The 15,487-nt window shown below is 37.7% G+C and overlaps 1 protein-coding gene across 1 annotated transcript; it reads right to left on the bottom strand.

Annotated features, from left to right (window-relative positions):
• Positions 1-131: 131 nt before the first annotated feature.
• On the bottom strand, positions 132-14,963 carry fntb (farnesyltransferase, CAAX box, subunit beta). The gene is made up of 12 exons (XM_073856059.1): positions 14,742-14,963; positions 14,034-14,098; positions 12,097-12,169; positions 7,054-7,145; positions 6,639-6,785; positions 6,456-6,539; positions 6,059-6,141; positions 5,697-5,830; positions 4,042-4,174; positions 3,223-3,334; positions 721-835; positions 132-631 (listed from the first exon to the last, which is right to left on the bottom strand). The coding sequence occupies exons 1-12, from the start codon at positions 14,838-14,840 to the stop codon at positions 509-511; spliced, it is 1,260 nt and encodes a 419-aa protein (XP_073712160.1). The 5' UTR covers positions 14,841-14,963; the 3' UTR covers positions 132-508.
• Between the last annotated feature and the right edge of the window lie 524 nt (positions 14,964-15,487).

Genomic DNA, 15,487 nt, shown 5'->3' with positions numbered 1-15,487 from the left:
CACCCATATGTATTTAAGTAATAAAAAGGGGTATTCTGCTATGACTACATGCCAATATATTAATATCATGATGGTTTATTTAACCATGAAAATGTATTACTGCATACAATTTATAGATCCTTTCAATAAGATCTTGTCAGCAAAGGAGCCATTTATTGTAAACAACATAGTACAAATCATGAATACAAATACTTGAGTTCTCTCCAGAACCTATTGCCACATGCACTCCAGCAAACATACACCAAAAGCCAAAAAAACTCTGTACTATATGTGCAAATAAACCTTCTGCATTTAAAACACATTAACATTTCGGTCTCCACGGTTTCTTCAGGACAAAAAATAAATCCCACACTGAAACTTTTGTAGAGGAGACCCTTGGTGTGTACCTGTAGTACATGCAAGTAGAGTACACTTGCCTACAGCATTTCCATATGATTGGTCTGTCTTGGGTCAATCTAGCTCAATACCTAACATATCTTTACCTTTTTTTTATTAAATAAGGAAAAGTCTATGACTGGTCCATAGCATTCTTCTTAGCTCCTTTGTAAACTGGGACTGGTAACCGAAGGAAATGTTCGACCGCTTGGGCAACCTTCTCTGGACCGATGTTGTAAACTGGATGAGTAGGTGCCTTAAATGGAAAAATGTGTGAACGTTGAGTCATAATAATATACTAATATCAATCTGGATACACCAAACAGAATGTCCTGTATGACCTACCAGTCGGTTTTCGTCTCGACCGAGTATCAACTCATTTTGAAGATCCGTGTTTCCAAAATGCTGTGCTATTGAGAGTCCACTGAGACAGTAGCATGTGTGGTAGAAATCTCTAGACCTGAGGGAAACAGTTATGAACAGTCTCTTTGAAGCATAAATCTCCAGTTTACAATTGAGGTGCTCAGATGGAAAAGCCGCAAAGTGCCACCTCCGTTAAAAATTAGATAAATTATGCTCTCGGCATGTATTATAACTTTTTAATTATAAATACTTTTGCTTCAAATCTGCTTAACCCCCTGCCTCAGGTCATTCAGAAATGCCGGTTTGTTGGCAAAATCCATTATGAATCTGATTTTTTTTTTTTAATGCTAATTTTCAAGAAAATGTCAAACACACTTTGATGGTTTTGCATCTGACCTCTTCAATTCATTTTATTTAGATGGAAAAAATTTCTCTTATCATGGTCTACTAAGGAAGAACAGGCACACTGTTAAAAGGACACTAGTTTTTTTTTGAAAATATGGTTATTTCCCAGCTCCCATAGAGTTAAACATTTGATTTTTACCATTTTGGAATCCATTCAGCTGATCTCTGGGTCTGGCGGTACCACTTTTAGCATAGCTTAGCATAATCCATTGAATCTGATTAGACCATTAGCATCGCGCAAAAAAATAACCAAACTTACAACCAGAGTTTTGATATTTTTCCTATTTAAAACTTGACTCTTCTGTAGTTACATCGTGTACTAAGACTGACAGAAAATTAAAAGTTGTGATTTTCTAGGCAGATATGGCTAGGAACTATACTCATTCTGGTGTAATAATCAAGGACTTTGCTGCCGTAACATGGCTACAGGAGGGCGCAATGATATTACGCACTGCCTGAAAATAGTCCCCTGTTTTCAGGTAGACTCTACAGAAGAGTCAAGTTTTAAATAGGACAAATATCGAAACTCTTTGGTTATTTTTTTGCGCTATGCTAATGGTCTAATCAGATTCAATGGATTATGCTAAGCTATGCTAAAAGTGGTACCGCCAGAACCGGAGATCAGCAGAATGGATTCCAAAATGGTAAAAATCAAATGTTTAACTCTAGAGGAGCTTGAAAATAAGCATATTTTCAAAAAAAAGTGGAGTGTCCCTTTAAGAAAGGATGTGTTAATTTTTTACACATTGTGAGTTATTTTTGTTGATTTTGTGTTAAAATAAAACACAAGCTGTGTTAAAAGTAACACAAAATGTGTTCCAATAATAACACAGAGATGCTTGTATTCTGGGACAACGCATTTAGTGTGTTGTCCCCAAACCAGGGGTCTCACACTCAAATTGGCTTGGGCCATTTCTGAGATTGTCATTTCGTCGGAGGGCACTTTTAAACCACAATTTCTTGTTTTCCTCCGGTCCTGTGATGCCCCAGGACGACCTCACGTAATTGTGTAATGACGACGAAAGGTCACGTGTTACATATATGAAACGCACATTTGCGGACCATTTTAAACAATAAACTGACACAAAGCTATTAATTTGTATCATTCGACATACAACAACATAGGAATGGTCCTCTTTATCCACACTTGTAAACACTGGGGCAGAGTTTCGCATACGTCATCACGTCACAGGACCGGAGGAAGATAAAAAGTTGCGTTTAAAAGTGCACATTTTTTATTTTTCTTGCCAAAAATGACAATCATTTCGCTAGATAAGACCCTTGTGCCTCGTTTGGGATCATTTAGAGTCCTTTGAAGCTCCGTTAAAACTGCAATTTTGAACTGCATTGGAGCTGTTAGGTGTTGGGGTCCATTAAAATAAGAAAATTCCTGGAATGTTTTCCTCAGAGAACATAATTTCTTCTCAACTGAACAAAGAAAGACATCAACATTTTGGATGACATGGTGGTGAGTAAATTATCTGGATATTTTTTTAAGAAAATGGACTAATCCTTTAAAATCCGATCACTCATTCCATTATCCTCACCATCACGGAGAGCGCAGCTCACGATTGCGTGACGCCACGGTGGCGCAACCTCCTGAGCGCTTTGGAAAGTATAAGAAACGCCTTGACTATATGTTAACACGCGTTGTTAGACGTGACACGTGAATGGACCCATTTAAATAAAAAACCTAATGAATATAAAAACAAAGTGAATAAAAATCTTTCTGTGGGCCAGATTATGATATATTTTTGACAGCAGATGCAGGCCGCAGAGAGGGGGATGGCCGGACGCAAATGGCCCGCGGGCTGGGAGTTTAAGGCCGCTGCCCTAAACTAACACTGATTGTGTTGTTTTAAACACATCCGTTCTAAGAGTGTATATAGATTTTCTTTAATGAAAAGACATTGCTATTATTTACGAGTAAATATTTATTTACTTCATGTACATTTTCTATACCTAGAAGGCAAAAAAACCATTGGTATATCCTCAGGCATTATTAAACACACTGGTGATGATATGCGACTTGCAATGAATTTTCACTCCATAATGTGTTTGTGTGTGTGCTGTACTCACTTGCCGGGTTTATCCAGAAGGCCTCCACCAGGATTCTGGCAGCAGAGGAGGATGTATTCCTGCAGGGCCTGTCTCTCAAACATCCAGTTACTTGCGCTCAGTGTTGAGTCTCCTTTAACACACAATAATGTTTTACAGGGTAATGCACCATAAATCTGATTTAAATTATTGCTTAATACATACAACATTAAACCAAAATATGAACACTGATAAATGCACTATATACATTTTAAAAGGGATAGTTCACCCAAAAACGAAAGTGCTGGCATCATTTGCTCACCCTCGTGTTGTTCTAAACCTGTATGAGTTTATGTATTTATATGTTCAACACAGAATATATTCGATAAATGATGGTAGGCACACAGTTGACGGTACACATTGACTTCCATGGTTACCAATCATCAACTGTGTGCCTACCATCATATATCAAAATATCTTCTTTTGAGAAAAAATAAACTATCATCAACATAATGATCTCAAGAATTATGACGAATTTTCATTTTTGAGTGAACTATTCCTTTTAGTTATCTAACATTGAGTTGATATAACTAATAGTTTTGATAAAGAATTGATTGTGATTAATGACATATTACCGTAATTGTGTTTGACGAATTTAAAGTACTGAATTAACTAAATCTATACACGTTTTCTTCTCCTGCACCACTATTTGAATTCACTTTTCTTATTTGTTGTATCATATATATCAGAAAACCCAACCTATAAACAGACCTTAAAAAAATAACTGTGATTGGTTGCTGTACATGTCAATCAAAACACTCTCTTCTAATTAGGTGGTCATGCAAATGTACGACTGCTCACCTTCTTTAAAAAGAGCTCTGTGGAGTAATGGTAAAAGCCCTGCTTGCCAAAAAGAATAACATCCATCCACCAGTTTGTTACACCGGCCCTGAAATCCACCTTCAAAACGCATCTGCTTGCTGGTTACCCAGCGCTAATGAAAAAATAAGAGAGAAAACCACAGGCAATATCATTACAGGAAATAATAGCAATTAGTGCTGCATTCTTACAGATGACACAAATTTCCTGAGACTATATGCAATACTGAAATGAAAAGTATATTCAAGCCAAATATCAAAATTACAGCAGTCGGCATTGCAAGTTGAAAAATTATCTTTCAGACGAACACATTTGGAACTACTTTAGCACATGTCCCCGCCCCTCCAAGCCTTATTATGGTAGAAAACAGGGATCAGGGCAAAATTCCTAACACTAAACACCCAAAAGTGAGTTCATCCCTCACAGAGGCAATTCACACGGCTCCAAGTGGTTTATAAAGACCTTCAGTGAATTGATTTTGTAAGAAAAACATCCATACTTTTAAACCATAACTGTATAAACTGTAATAACTAGATTCCAATGCCGATGCCATCTTGGCCTCACGCGGTTCACGAGAGAGTTTTAACTGGGTGTGCCTCATATATCTTGAAAAGTGAAGCCGCTGGCTCTTTGATCGCCCCCTTGTGGCTGGGTGCAGTACAAGTCATAAACCTCGCCCCCCAAAAAATATTTACACTTCCGAATGTTTTTAAAGGGGTTTAAAGGGACTGCAAGTAGGATTTTAAGTGTTTTATTAATCAAAATCAATGTCTTTATTCATAAATATGTTCTCGTTGGTGTCAAATGACCTCTGCCAGTGATCTGACTTTTCTTTGTAAGCTTAGAATTTCTCCTCTTCACTTGCATTGAACGGGTAAGTCCAAGGAGGCATCCATATCGTTCTGCCGTATTGATAAACTATAATAGCAGAGAGGGACAAAAAGCACTAGCCTACAAACGCGTTTACACAACGCGTTTTCATTCAGAACACGTGAACCAGCTGCAACGGACAAGGAGATCAGTGATTATATAACGGCTATCGTAGTTGCAACACGCATTTGGAAGGATGAGGCGCTAGAGAGCACTGTTTGTTTGAATGCAAAATACAATTCCACCACTAGATGGGGTAAATCCTACTTATTGCCCCTTTAACATAGTAAGCTTTGGTTGCCAAGGACAAATCGCAGAGTGAATCGCGTGAGTTACCGGAAGCTAGTTATTACAGTTTAGTTTCAAATATGGATATCTCTCCCACAAAACTGCATCAATAACCCACAAAAACCCCCATTAACCCATTGGAGCCGTGTGGATTACCTCTGTGAAAGATGGATGCACGCACTTTTCTGGGCTTCAAAGTCAGAAGTTGTTCCCTGATCCCTGTTTTCTACCATTATAAGCTTGGAAAAGCAAAGACATTCACCAAAACAACTCCAAATGTGTTCGTCTAAAAGATGGACGGACACACCCATCTCGGATTGCTTGAGGGCGAGTAAATAATTTGGCTGGAGTATTGCTTGACCTGCTAATCTAAGCTTTATTTTGATAATATTTATTTTCCCGGAATGCTTTGTGTCCCTGAGGAGACCCCTTAGCGGATATTTCATCTCCAAAGTTCAGCACATACACAACTGACTTACTAACAAGGCTTTGAGATCCAGCATGTGCTCTTTGCCCAGTATGACCATGGCAGCGGTGCCACAGAAGGTGTAGCCACCATGGGCCTCAAGTCCAGGGACTCCACCCAAACCGCCTTCCCAGTTCTGACAACTGAAGACCAAAAGAAAGTAAAGTGTAAAAGTAAAATAAATTTTGTTGTGCGTCACATTTAATTTAACACAAAATACCGTAAAAGAGCAAATAATGTAATGCAATAATATTTAATACCTAAAACCATTATTAGATCATAATTTATTTTATTGCTGTCACCTTTAACCCCAAAACATTTTAAATGTAATAAATTACATTTTGGTACGAAACAGAATGGACAACTGACAACTGAGAATCCAGTGGTGTGTCCCTTCAAACAGGGTAGGGGTGATAATGTTTGTGAGCGAAGCCACAGAAGCCGCACAGTAGGCACTCCTATTTCATCAGACGCACACATGCAACCAAGAGTTAATGCGTGAAGGATAATTACCATTTAAATTGATATGCAGAATGAGCTTAAAGAAATAAGACTGACTGTCAAATCCAATTGCTTATTAAAGTGACTTTATTTGCTTAAAGCTGACCTAAGGTGAACATGAACCCCTGTCTGTTGGGAACATTAAAAGGTCACCATCGAAAAAATGCCTTGCTGTAGTTACATCAGACCGCAGGGAATAAAGAGATGCATTGCTGCTGTCAGCTATGTTGAAAGCTCTGGGCTATGTTGAAATCACAATGAAAGAGCTCACCTGACGTCCACCTCCCCGCCTACATGCATCACAAAGGAGCCATCTGGCTGTTTCACGGAGTAAAGGAAGTCCAGCAGCTTCTCTCTAATGGGGGAGGAGAAAAACGTTACGTGTTGCCACGGTGATATATAAATGCATGTGATTGTAAATAGATAACAATACGGTACGAGGTAAATGTTAAACCTGTTGATGACGTTGTAGGCCTCCTGTGTGCCTAGGATGCATAGGGCATTAACAGCTGCATAGGTGGGTGCAAGGTGAGCTTGCTGACGCGGACCTCCACCGAAACCACCTGTCGGGCTCTGACATCTCGCTAGGAACTGGCATACGCTAACAGAGAATAGTTAGGTTTATGACAAAAAGCACATACTAAACATTTCTAGTCAAATAGAAATAAAAAGCCACATGATCTTCAGATATCATACATTTATGTTTAGCATATGCTTTAATCCAAAGCAGCTTTGGACCAATTGAACGTGTAATCTTTACATTGCAAAGTAAAATAGTAAAAGTGTACTTTCTAACCATCTGCACCTCATGTATAAAAAGCTTTGATAATGACGTGTGGAGATATACATATATAGTAGCGAGTACTCACTCTGAAGCAACTGCTGCCGGCACGGGTTCCTCTAGCAGCTCCAGGCTGTGCAGGATCCAATAGCAGAGCCAAGGCCGGCTGGCATCCAAACACTAAAGCCAGACAACATGCAGATTTAGCAGCCATTACAACCACCCTCACACACAGAGCTGATTTGTGACCCTGCCTTTTCTACATTAAATCCAATATAACGTAAAGGACATTCTGTGAAAATACATCTTTGATGTATATGCTAATACTGACTGAGGTCATGTAAAAGATTGAAAATAAAGTTAATTTTAGAAGACTAGATTGTGAGACTTTCGCCTGAATTTCACAGTCAGGGTCACGTTTGGACATGGTGTTCTCGTACAAATACACAGTAACACACACAAACCCTATTAGAAGCATGGTGTTCTCTCTCTAACACACACAAACAAAGGCTATGTGCTTAAAAAAGCTACAGGACTTGGTTTTTGTTTTATTTATGAATTTATACATAAATTATATCGCAATTTACATGTACATTTATGTATTTGGCAAATGTTTTCATACAAAGCGGGTTCCAGTTCATTGAAACTACACTTTTTATCAGTATAGATGATTTCAGCAGTGACAACATAAACAAGTGGCTTTCGTGGAACACATGTAACTTCCGGTAAACTCCGCTAAAAGAATAAATAACTACAAAGTCTTTTTAAAGTAGTTTATTTATATAACAAGCTAAATAAACAACATGCAGATTACCTAGGGAACCAAAACATTTGTTATTTTTGACAAGGTATTTGTTCAAGAGTTCAGTAAACAAACAGTTAAATTCCGACCAGACGCGTAATCGCATCACCACACGTGCGTTCAATGAACCGTCTACATAAAGAGCGCTAGCAATGAAAAGTCAGTAGTTGAAATGCCTTATTTTCACGAATGTCACTTTAGTCATTTCATTTGTATTAAACAAATTTCACTGCAAAGTACATGCATAATCGCATTTTGCTGCTAACGGAAGCTAGTTATTATAGGTTATAACGTTTTATACCATGGAGCTGTTGAATGCTTTATTCTGATTGGTTAAAGGCACACCACGGAACTTTTTGGCAACTAGGGGGTGCTAGACATGTATTTTTCAAGTCTAGCACCCCTACAGGCCACAAGCGCCGCAGCACTGTCGCAAAGGAAAAGAAGACAACTTTTTAGGTGTGAATATAATTTCATGGGTTTTATTTTATTTCATACGCCAAAAGATTGTGTAGCTCACGTTTTCAAGCCAGTTGTAACGGTGGTCGCTTGGTTAAAGTTTATATTTAAAAAATATTGCCTTAGAGGGGAATCGAACCCAAATCACCTGTGTCCTAGGTCCATGACGCTACCACGTTAGAGCTGAAGATCTTTGCCCCAACCCGACGGGACCCGTCGGGACCCGACGGGCTCGGGCTTCATTTCTAACATTTTTTTTTAGGGCTCGGGCCGGGCTCGGGCTTGCGCTCCGGCTTTGTGAGGTAAATGAGCGGTCAAGTTCAATGCTGCTGGATGCATCAGTAGCGCAGCAGGACCGTGCTAAATTCATTTACAGTGGATTTAATGATTTTCCTCATCAAAAACATGTAGCCAAATCTTGGTGAGTAGGTTTTTCAATGTATAACTAAATATGAATACAGTCTTAAATACATAATTTAGACAGAGGATATAGACTAATGATGGCAGTAATGGAGAGAAGTGCCGACGAAAATCCCGCGGAGCCTTTCTCTTAATTTCGTTATTGCCAAATTCCCATCTTAATTCAGAATGTATTATCTTAATTTAATTCGTTAAGAAATAATAATTTTATTGGCATATTTATAGTGTATTGCATAAGCCTATTTAGAATGAGATGTTACAATGTTACAGATGACTTATTTTATTTCTTTGTTTCAACTTCCAAGTGGCGTGTAGATTATTAGTCATGAACAGTGTTGGGGGTAACGCATTACAAGTAACTTGAGTTACGTAATAATATTACTTTTCTGAAGTAACGAGTAAAGTAACGCATTACTTTTTAAATGTACAAATTAATATTTGAGTTACTTTTTCAAAAAAGTAACTCAAGTTACTTTTTTAGTTTAATTAATTTGATTAAAAATATGTACTGAATTAAACTTAACGTATGCACTCTCTGTGCCTGTGTGGAAACAGTTTGAGTCAGAAACTGAGATGGCAGGCCAGAGCTAAACATTTTTGTGATGAAATATGCAATTTCTGAATGCAGAACTTTTCAGTCATAAAAACACCTGCAAGGCCTGAAAGAGATCAAGCTTTAGCCAAGAAAAAGTAACGCAAAAGTAACTAAAAGTAACGTAAGCATTACTTTCCATGAAAAGTAACTAAGTAATGCAATTAGTTACTTTTTTTGGGAGTAACTTAATATTGTAATGCATTACTTTTAAAAGTAACTTTCCCCAACACTGGTCATGAATAAATAATGTTAAAACCTGTGTAAATTTCTCATTCTTGACAAAAGCTGTGTGTGTGCGCACATTTAAATAATGTCGGGCTTTAAACGGGTTCGGGCTTTTAAAAAGCTGTCAATCTAAATGTACGTTCAGGTTCGGGCTGCATTCTGTCGGGCTCCGGACATTTCGGGCCTAACTTTTAAGGCCAGATTACAGCTCTATACCACGGCAGTCTCTCTCTAAACTGTCCAAGTAGCCTCCAGTAAAATTCACGTAAAAAATTGTGTTAGGGCGCCAGACAGGACTTATAGAGGCTGTTTACACTTGGTATTAACATGTGTTTTCGTTGATCGGATCACAAGTGGACGACGTTAATGCCAGGTGTAAACGGTGTTCAAAACGTTTTGAGCTCGTCCACTTTCGACCACTTTTAACCAGCGTGTGAAAGTTGCGCGATCCTATTTCATCAATTGCGCTGAAAATTCAAAGAAAGCTCTTACATACTCATGTACAAAACACTGTGCAGCATGTTTACTTGCTAAACAAGCAGTGCACTCCGACATAATATTAGTTTGCGTCCATATAAACTCATAATTACTCCCGCTCGGGTTTGAATGACAGCAGAAAGACTCGCCCACCGTCTCACAGACCACCCACTCATAGTATTCAGCACAGAAGCGGTCGAAAGTGGACAAAAGAGACGGATTTAAATACCAGGTGTAAACGTAATGTGTCTCTCTCGTCCACTTGTGATCCGATCGATGAAAACACATCTTAATACCAAGTGTAAACAGCTCCATATATGCAAGCAATATAACATTACAGATCCCATCAGGCTATGGTAGACATGTCATTTAACCTATTTTAAGTCGATGTACCATCACAAGGGTCTTAAAAATATGTTATGAAGGTTGAAAAACTACAAAGTGTCACTTTAAGAAATGTTCCACGGGTATGCATTATTTATCGATAAACGCACACCTAGCCTGTCAAATGTCTTAAAATGACCACCAGAGCAATGTCTTAGCAATGTCTGTGGTAACTGTGGTCTATGCGGAGTAATTACTACGGCCCTTTGAATTAAAAAAAAAAAATAATGCACACCTGCATAGCCACCTTGGGTATGAATTATTCTCAAATAATTAAATGACCTGTTGTCATCTACTCCTTACTTACCGGTTAATATGGATATTTTCATAAAAAATTGCATCGATTACCCTCAATAGTCCTTTATTAAGCCTCTGGAGCCGTGTGGATTTTGTCTGTGAAGAATTGATGCACTTTCTTGGGCTTTAGTCAGAAGTGATTTACTTGTTATAAAGTTTGGAAGAGCAAGGACAATTTTTTTATAACTTCGATTGTTTTCGTCTGAAAGAAGATGGTCATGTATCTCGAATGGCTTGAGGGTGAGTGAATCATGAGGCAATTTTCATTTTTTCGCTGAAGTATCGCTTTAAGGACGATTTCTCCACTGCAATAGGTGAGAATAGTGACCATGGTTGGCCCTGGTCCCTCTCAACTTTGATTATGATAGAGCTGTTTAGACCAAGCGTGCCGCACAAGCCCTGAAAAGTGAAGCCAAAACATCTCGATCGCCCCCCCAGTGACTGGTCCAAGTATAGGTCATAAACCCCGCCTCCCCTGTTATTCATTGGGACTTGAGACTAAACAAACAATTTAATTACACTTCAAATATCTTTTTTCCAAAGCTGGTTTCTGTCATTTACTGTAGTTTTTAATACGCAGATGTAAATGTGTTTGTTTTTAAAATAAGTTTGTTTTTAGTTAGTTATTTAATGCTATATAACGGTGGTATGACATCATGATTGACAGCTGTGATATGCGCATTCTGCGAGGGCGGGGCTTTGATTTCACGGCTTTACCTCCTGCTCACTACTGTGCCGGACTGATCTCGAAATCGCTACTGCGCAGACTCAAGACTCAAGATGTCAGCGCCATATCAGGACACTAGCGGCTTCACTTTTCACCAATGGAAGAGAGCGAACCGGCGTCGTCCATCTTTTTTTACAGTCTATGGTTTAGACCTGCACATTTTACTACACCAGTGGTTCTCAAACTTTTTTAGCGGGCAGTCCCCCTTGTGTACGGTGGCCCTCCAAAGAAAATTTATGACATAAAACATTCTGGGGCAGTTTCTCGGACAGGGCTTAGGCTAATCCAGGACTAGGTCTTATTTATATTAGATCTTTAAGAAGTTTTTACAAATATACCTTACAAAAAACAATACTGAAGTGCATCTTGAGACAAAACAATGTCACCGATATGTGTTAAAATTAGTCAGGCCAAAGGGTTTTTCAATTAAAGCAGCTCAAACATGCTTTTTATTCTGGGACTGTCATAAGCCCTGTCCGGGGAAACCACCCCTCTAAAACAAAAAAATGTATTAAACAAAACATATTAAAATATACAATGTAGTGCTGTTGTTCTGAGATTTATTTACACAGAATTCATGATAAATGAATGTATTTTATAAAACGGCATAATCTCGAGGGCCCCCAGTTTGAGAACCACTGTACTAGACCCTTGTATAAGACAGGTTTGTGTACTATGTAAATAATTTGTATAGGTTTGGAAGGCCTGTATGCCTTGAAGGGTATTTTTAAAAGGCACTGCTTACCTCATACGCATCAGAGAGATGTCGCAAACCTTTCTTCAGATAATGATAGTGTTGTTCCCTCAGCAAAGCAGGCCTGAAAGAAATAGAGAGGGTGTGTAGTCACGCGTATAATCGTCTAAAATCATCTAGCTATTCTTAACCTATTACGAATTCTGTTTTGTTGACTCAGGCTGCTTTAGTAAAAAGCTCTCTTTTGACACTGTGACAAAAGATCAATGTCACCCTCTCAAGAAGATTAATAACACAATAAAATGCAAGGCTAAATACAGTAAGCATTCTAGAAACTTATTTACAAAGCAGGCTGAACCACTGAGCTGACATCCTTCCAATTATCCACATCAAAGAATTGGTCAAAATATGGACCCCAGCTGTCAATGGGGCTGTACCCTTTCAAAAAGTACAGCTTTGCACCTAAAGACTTCATTATAGTACCTCAGAGGTACATATTGGTACCAAATTTAAACATATCTGTACCTAATGGTACATATTAGGAAAGGGTACTGCCCTAGTAGTGACAGCTGGAGTACAGATTTTGACCATTTTTTCTAACAGTGTAATGAACGCTTGACGTTGTTAGAGACAGATCCTGTTGTTTTTTTTCCTACTCTGCTGCTCTCTACTGGGCCACAGAAAACACAGTCATATGATTTAACACATACTAGCAGTTTATCTCTAGATCAGAGCCATGTTTAGCCTTCAATTAATTGAATTAATGCTGAAAATTGGCTAATTTTGTTGGATTCTTTAATGCAGAAGTAATGTGTCCTCTCAAGCCTGACTTGGCTTTTGCTACTGAAGTAACATGATGTTAAAATATACATTTAACCAAATAAATAGTTATGAATGGCTTTCATTTTAGAGTTTATTGATTTTACTGCAAGACTCTTTTTATTTTTTTACTTTTATTCTTGAAATTGTATGCACTATTGTAGAAATTATTTCGGTAACACTTTACAATGAGGTTGTATTATTAAATGTTAGTAATGCATTAACTAACATGAACAAACAATAAACAATATAGTTTTTCAGCATGTATTAATTCTTGTTTATGTTACTACAGTTATTTCTGTTAGTTCATGGTGCATTAACAAATGTTAACAGTTTGATTTTATAAATGTATGAACTAAGATTAATAAATGCTGTATTGTTCATTGATAGTTCACTTTAGCTAATGCATTAACTAATGGTTAACAAATACAACCTTAAATGTAAAGTGTTACATTATTTCTGTTTTTTAAATAGGATTTTGTACATGCAATTTCCTTGTTGTTGAAAATCTCTCAAACCACCTGCTATAGGTTATAACAACAGCATTAGTGGCTCTGATGCAGCATTTTATTTACACAAAACCTCTAACTTCCTTTAATACTTCTGTTATCATCTTTAGGGTTGATTTAATGACAGGTGCTTTTGAACTACAGCCATGCTTTACCTTTATTATTTATTTGCTGCAATGCATTACATTCATTTAAGTTATAGAAACACTGTAAAATACTTTTGATAGTGTAGTATTTTTGTTTCTTTGACACCATGTTGGGTTTATTAAAATGTCTTTCATTCTTGTCTATCTATATTTTTATGTGATAACATTTTCTGTGATGGGATACAAAGAGCACAAATTTATAATAGACAAATGTTTATTGGTAAACACAGAAGGTAAATCTTTACTAAAAACCTCAAGGTGGTATCCACATTATATTATGATCGTAGAAAAGGAAAGCATGAATATACATGTATTATTCATTTAAACGTGGAATTACTATTTGTGATGCTACCACAACCTTACACAACCTTTGTCTGGCTGTCTGTCTCTTTAAATTTCTTAAAGACACAGATTCAGTCAAATAAGTTTAAAATGCACTTATGTGGGCACATATAGTAATGTGTATTAACTCCTAGTTGGAGTTAATGGCCAGAGAATGCTGAACTTTACTTACTGTGGTGAGGTGTGAATTTGCTGGTAAACACTGTATACCTCTTGAATACTGCGTTCAACATTTTTCTGGATTCAATGATAAAACAGGAAACAAAAAATGTGGATGTGAGATAACCAAAACAGAAAATGTGACAAGTCAAATAACATGCACACAAAGAAATCTACTGTGGCAGAGACTGAGTGCGCATATGGGTGGCTGACATCACATCCTGTCCAGGGTGTCATACAAAGCCAAAAATGATTATTAGAAACTTTGTAATGCATACAAGCTCAAACAATCAAACCAGCTGTAGTATAAACAAAACAGAGAAAATGTTTAATAATATATATATATATATATATATATATATATATATATTCTTATAATTATTTAAGGTTATTAATTATAACATTTTATGCATAATGTCAACCACCCATAATGTGCCACGGACTGTAACATGAACTAGTGATGTATGAGTCGATTATTATAAATCTCCACCTGATTTGTCCTGATTTGTCATTGCACTTTCAATAAATCTAAATGAATAAAGTGCAGTGGGTCAAGCGGAATACTGAGTGAGCTGGATGCAAAGGAATTATTGCACGTGCAGAATATACAGTCTTCTGCGCTGTCACTCAGCAGCACAGTTCATCACAGAAATAGACTACAAGAAACAGTTAGCTCTGCGCTAATGCCAATTAGCTAACTAATACTAAGAGTTAAGCTTACTTGTTCTTTTGAGGTCACCGATTGCACGCCGTCATCGTTGAAGAGCTCAGATGAGTGTGATTCACGAAAGCATCGCAGATGTAGGTACGCCTCTGCCATAATAATATTTGAAAACACATGCGTCGCTAACAGAGAGCAATCAGTTTACCAGCATAGCAAGTGTCAAGGCGGTGTGGGCGTGGCTTCATGAGGAGTCATGTGACTAGAGATAAGTTACGGAAAGTCTGAAGGCGCATTCGAGACAGCAGAAACATTTGGGCGTGTTCGAACTTATGCGGCACAGCGCGGACGGCAGAGACGGATCGAGTTGTGACATCACAGTACCGCGAGAGCGATTCAGAACACTGCTTTCTAATAGCTCTCGCGGTACTGTGATGTCATGATGTCATCTGCCCAGCGAGGCATAGTCGAACTCGCCTGCGACTGCGTCTCAATTTGCCCAATAATAATGTACCCTAAACGTATTAATTGTTTTGGTTATTGAAATAGATATACTTTGCAGTGCGTTAATTGTGCAAGTGACATACTAACGTGTACAGGAAGTGTCATTTGTTGCCTAGACGACAATTCTTAACACACATCACACACTCCTTTATGCATTTCAAGGTTTCTTCATTATTTCTTATGTGATTTTACTATGCAAATTAATGTATTAACACAGAAAAGTGTGAATTATATAATTTATTAATTGAATGTAGCGTCTCTAAACTAGACCATCTGGGAAGCATATAGGATAATTGTGAACG

The sequence above is a fragment of the Misgurnus anguillicaudatus genome, chromosome 18, assembly GCF_027580225.2.
Source record: "Misgurnus anguillicaudatus chromosome 18, ASM2758022v2, whole genome shotgun sequence".
NCBI classification, from domain to species: Eukaryota; Metazoa; Chordata; class Actinopteri; order Cypriniformes; family Cobitidae; genus Misgurnus; species Misgurnus anguillicaudatus.
This window is presented reverse-complemented; position numbering and strand designations above follow the sequence as displayed.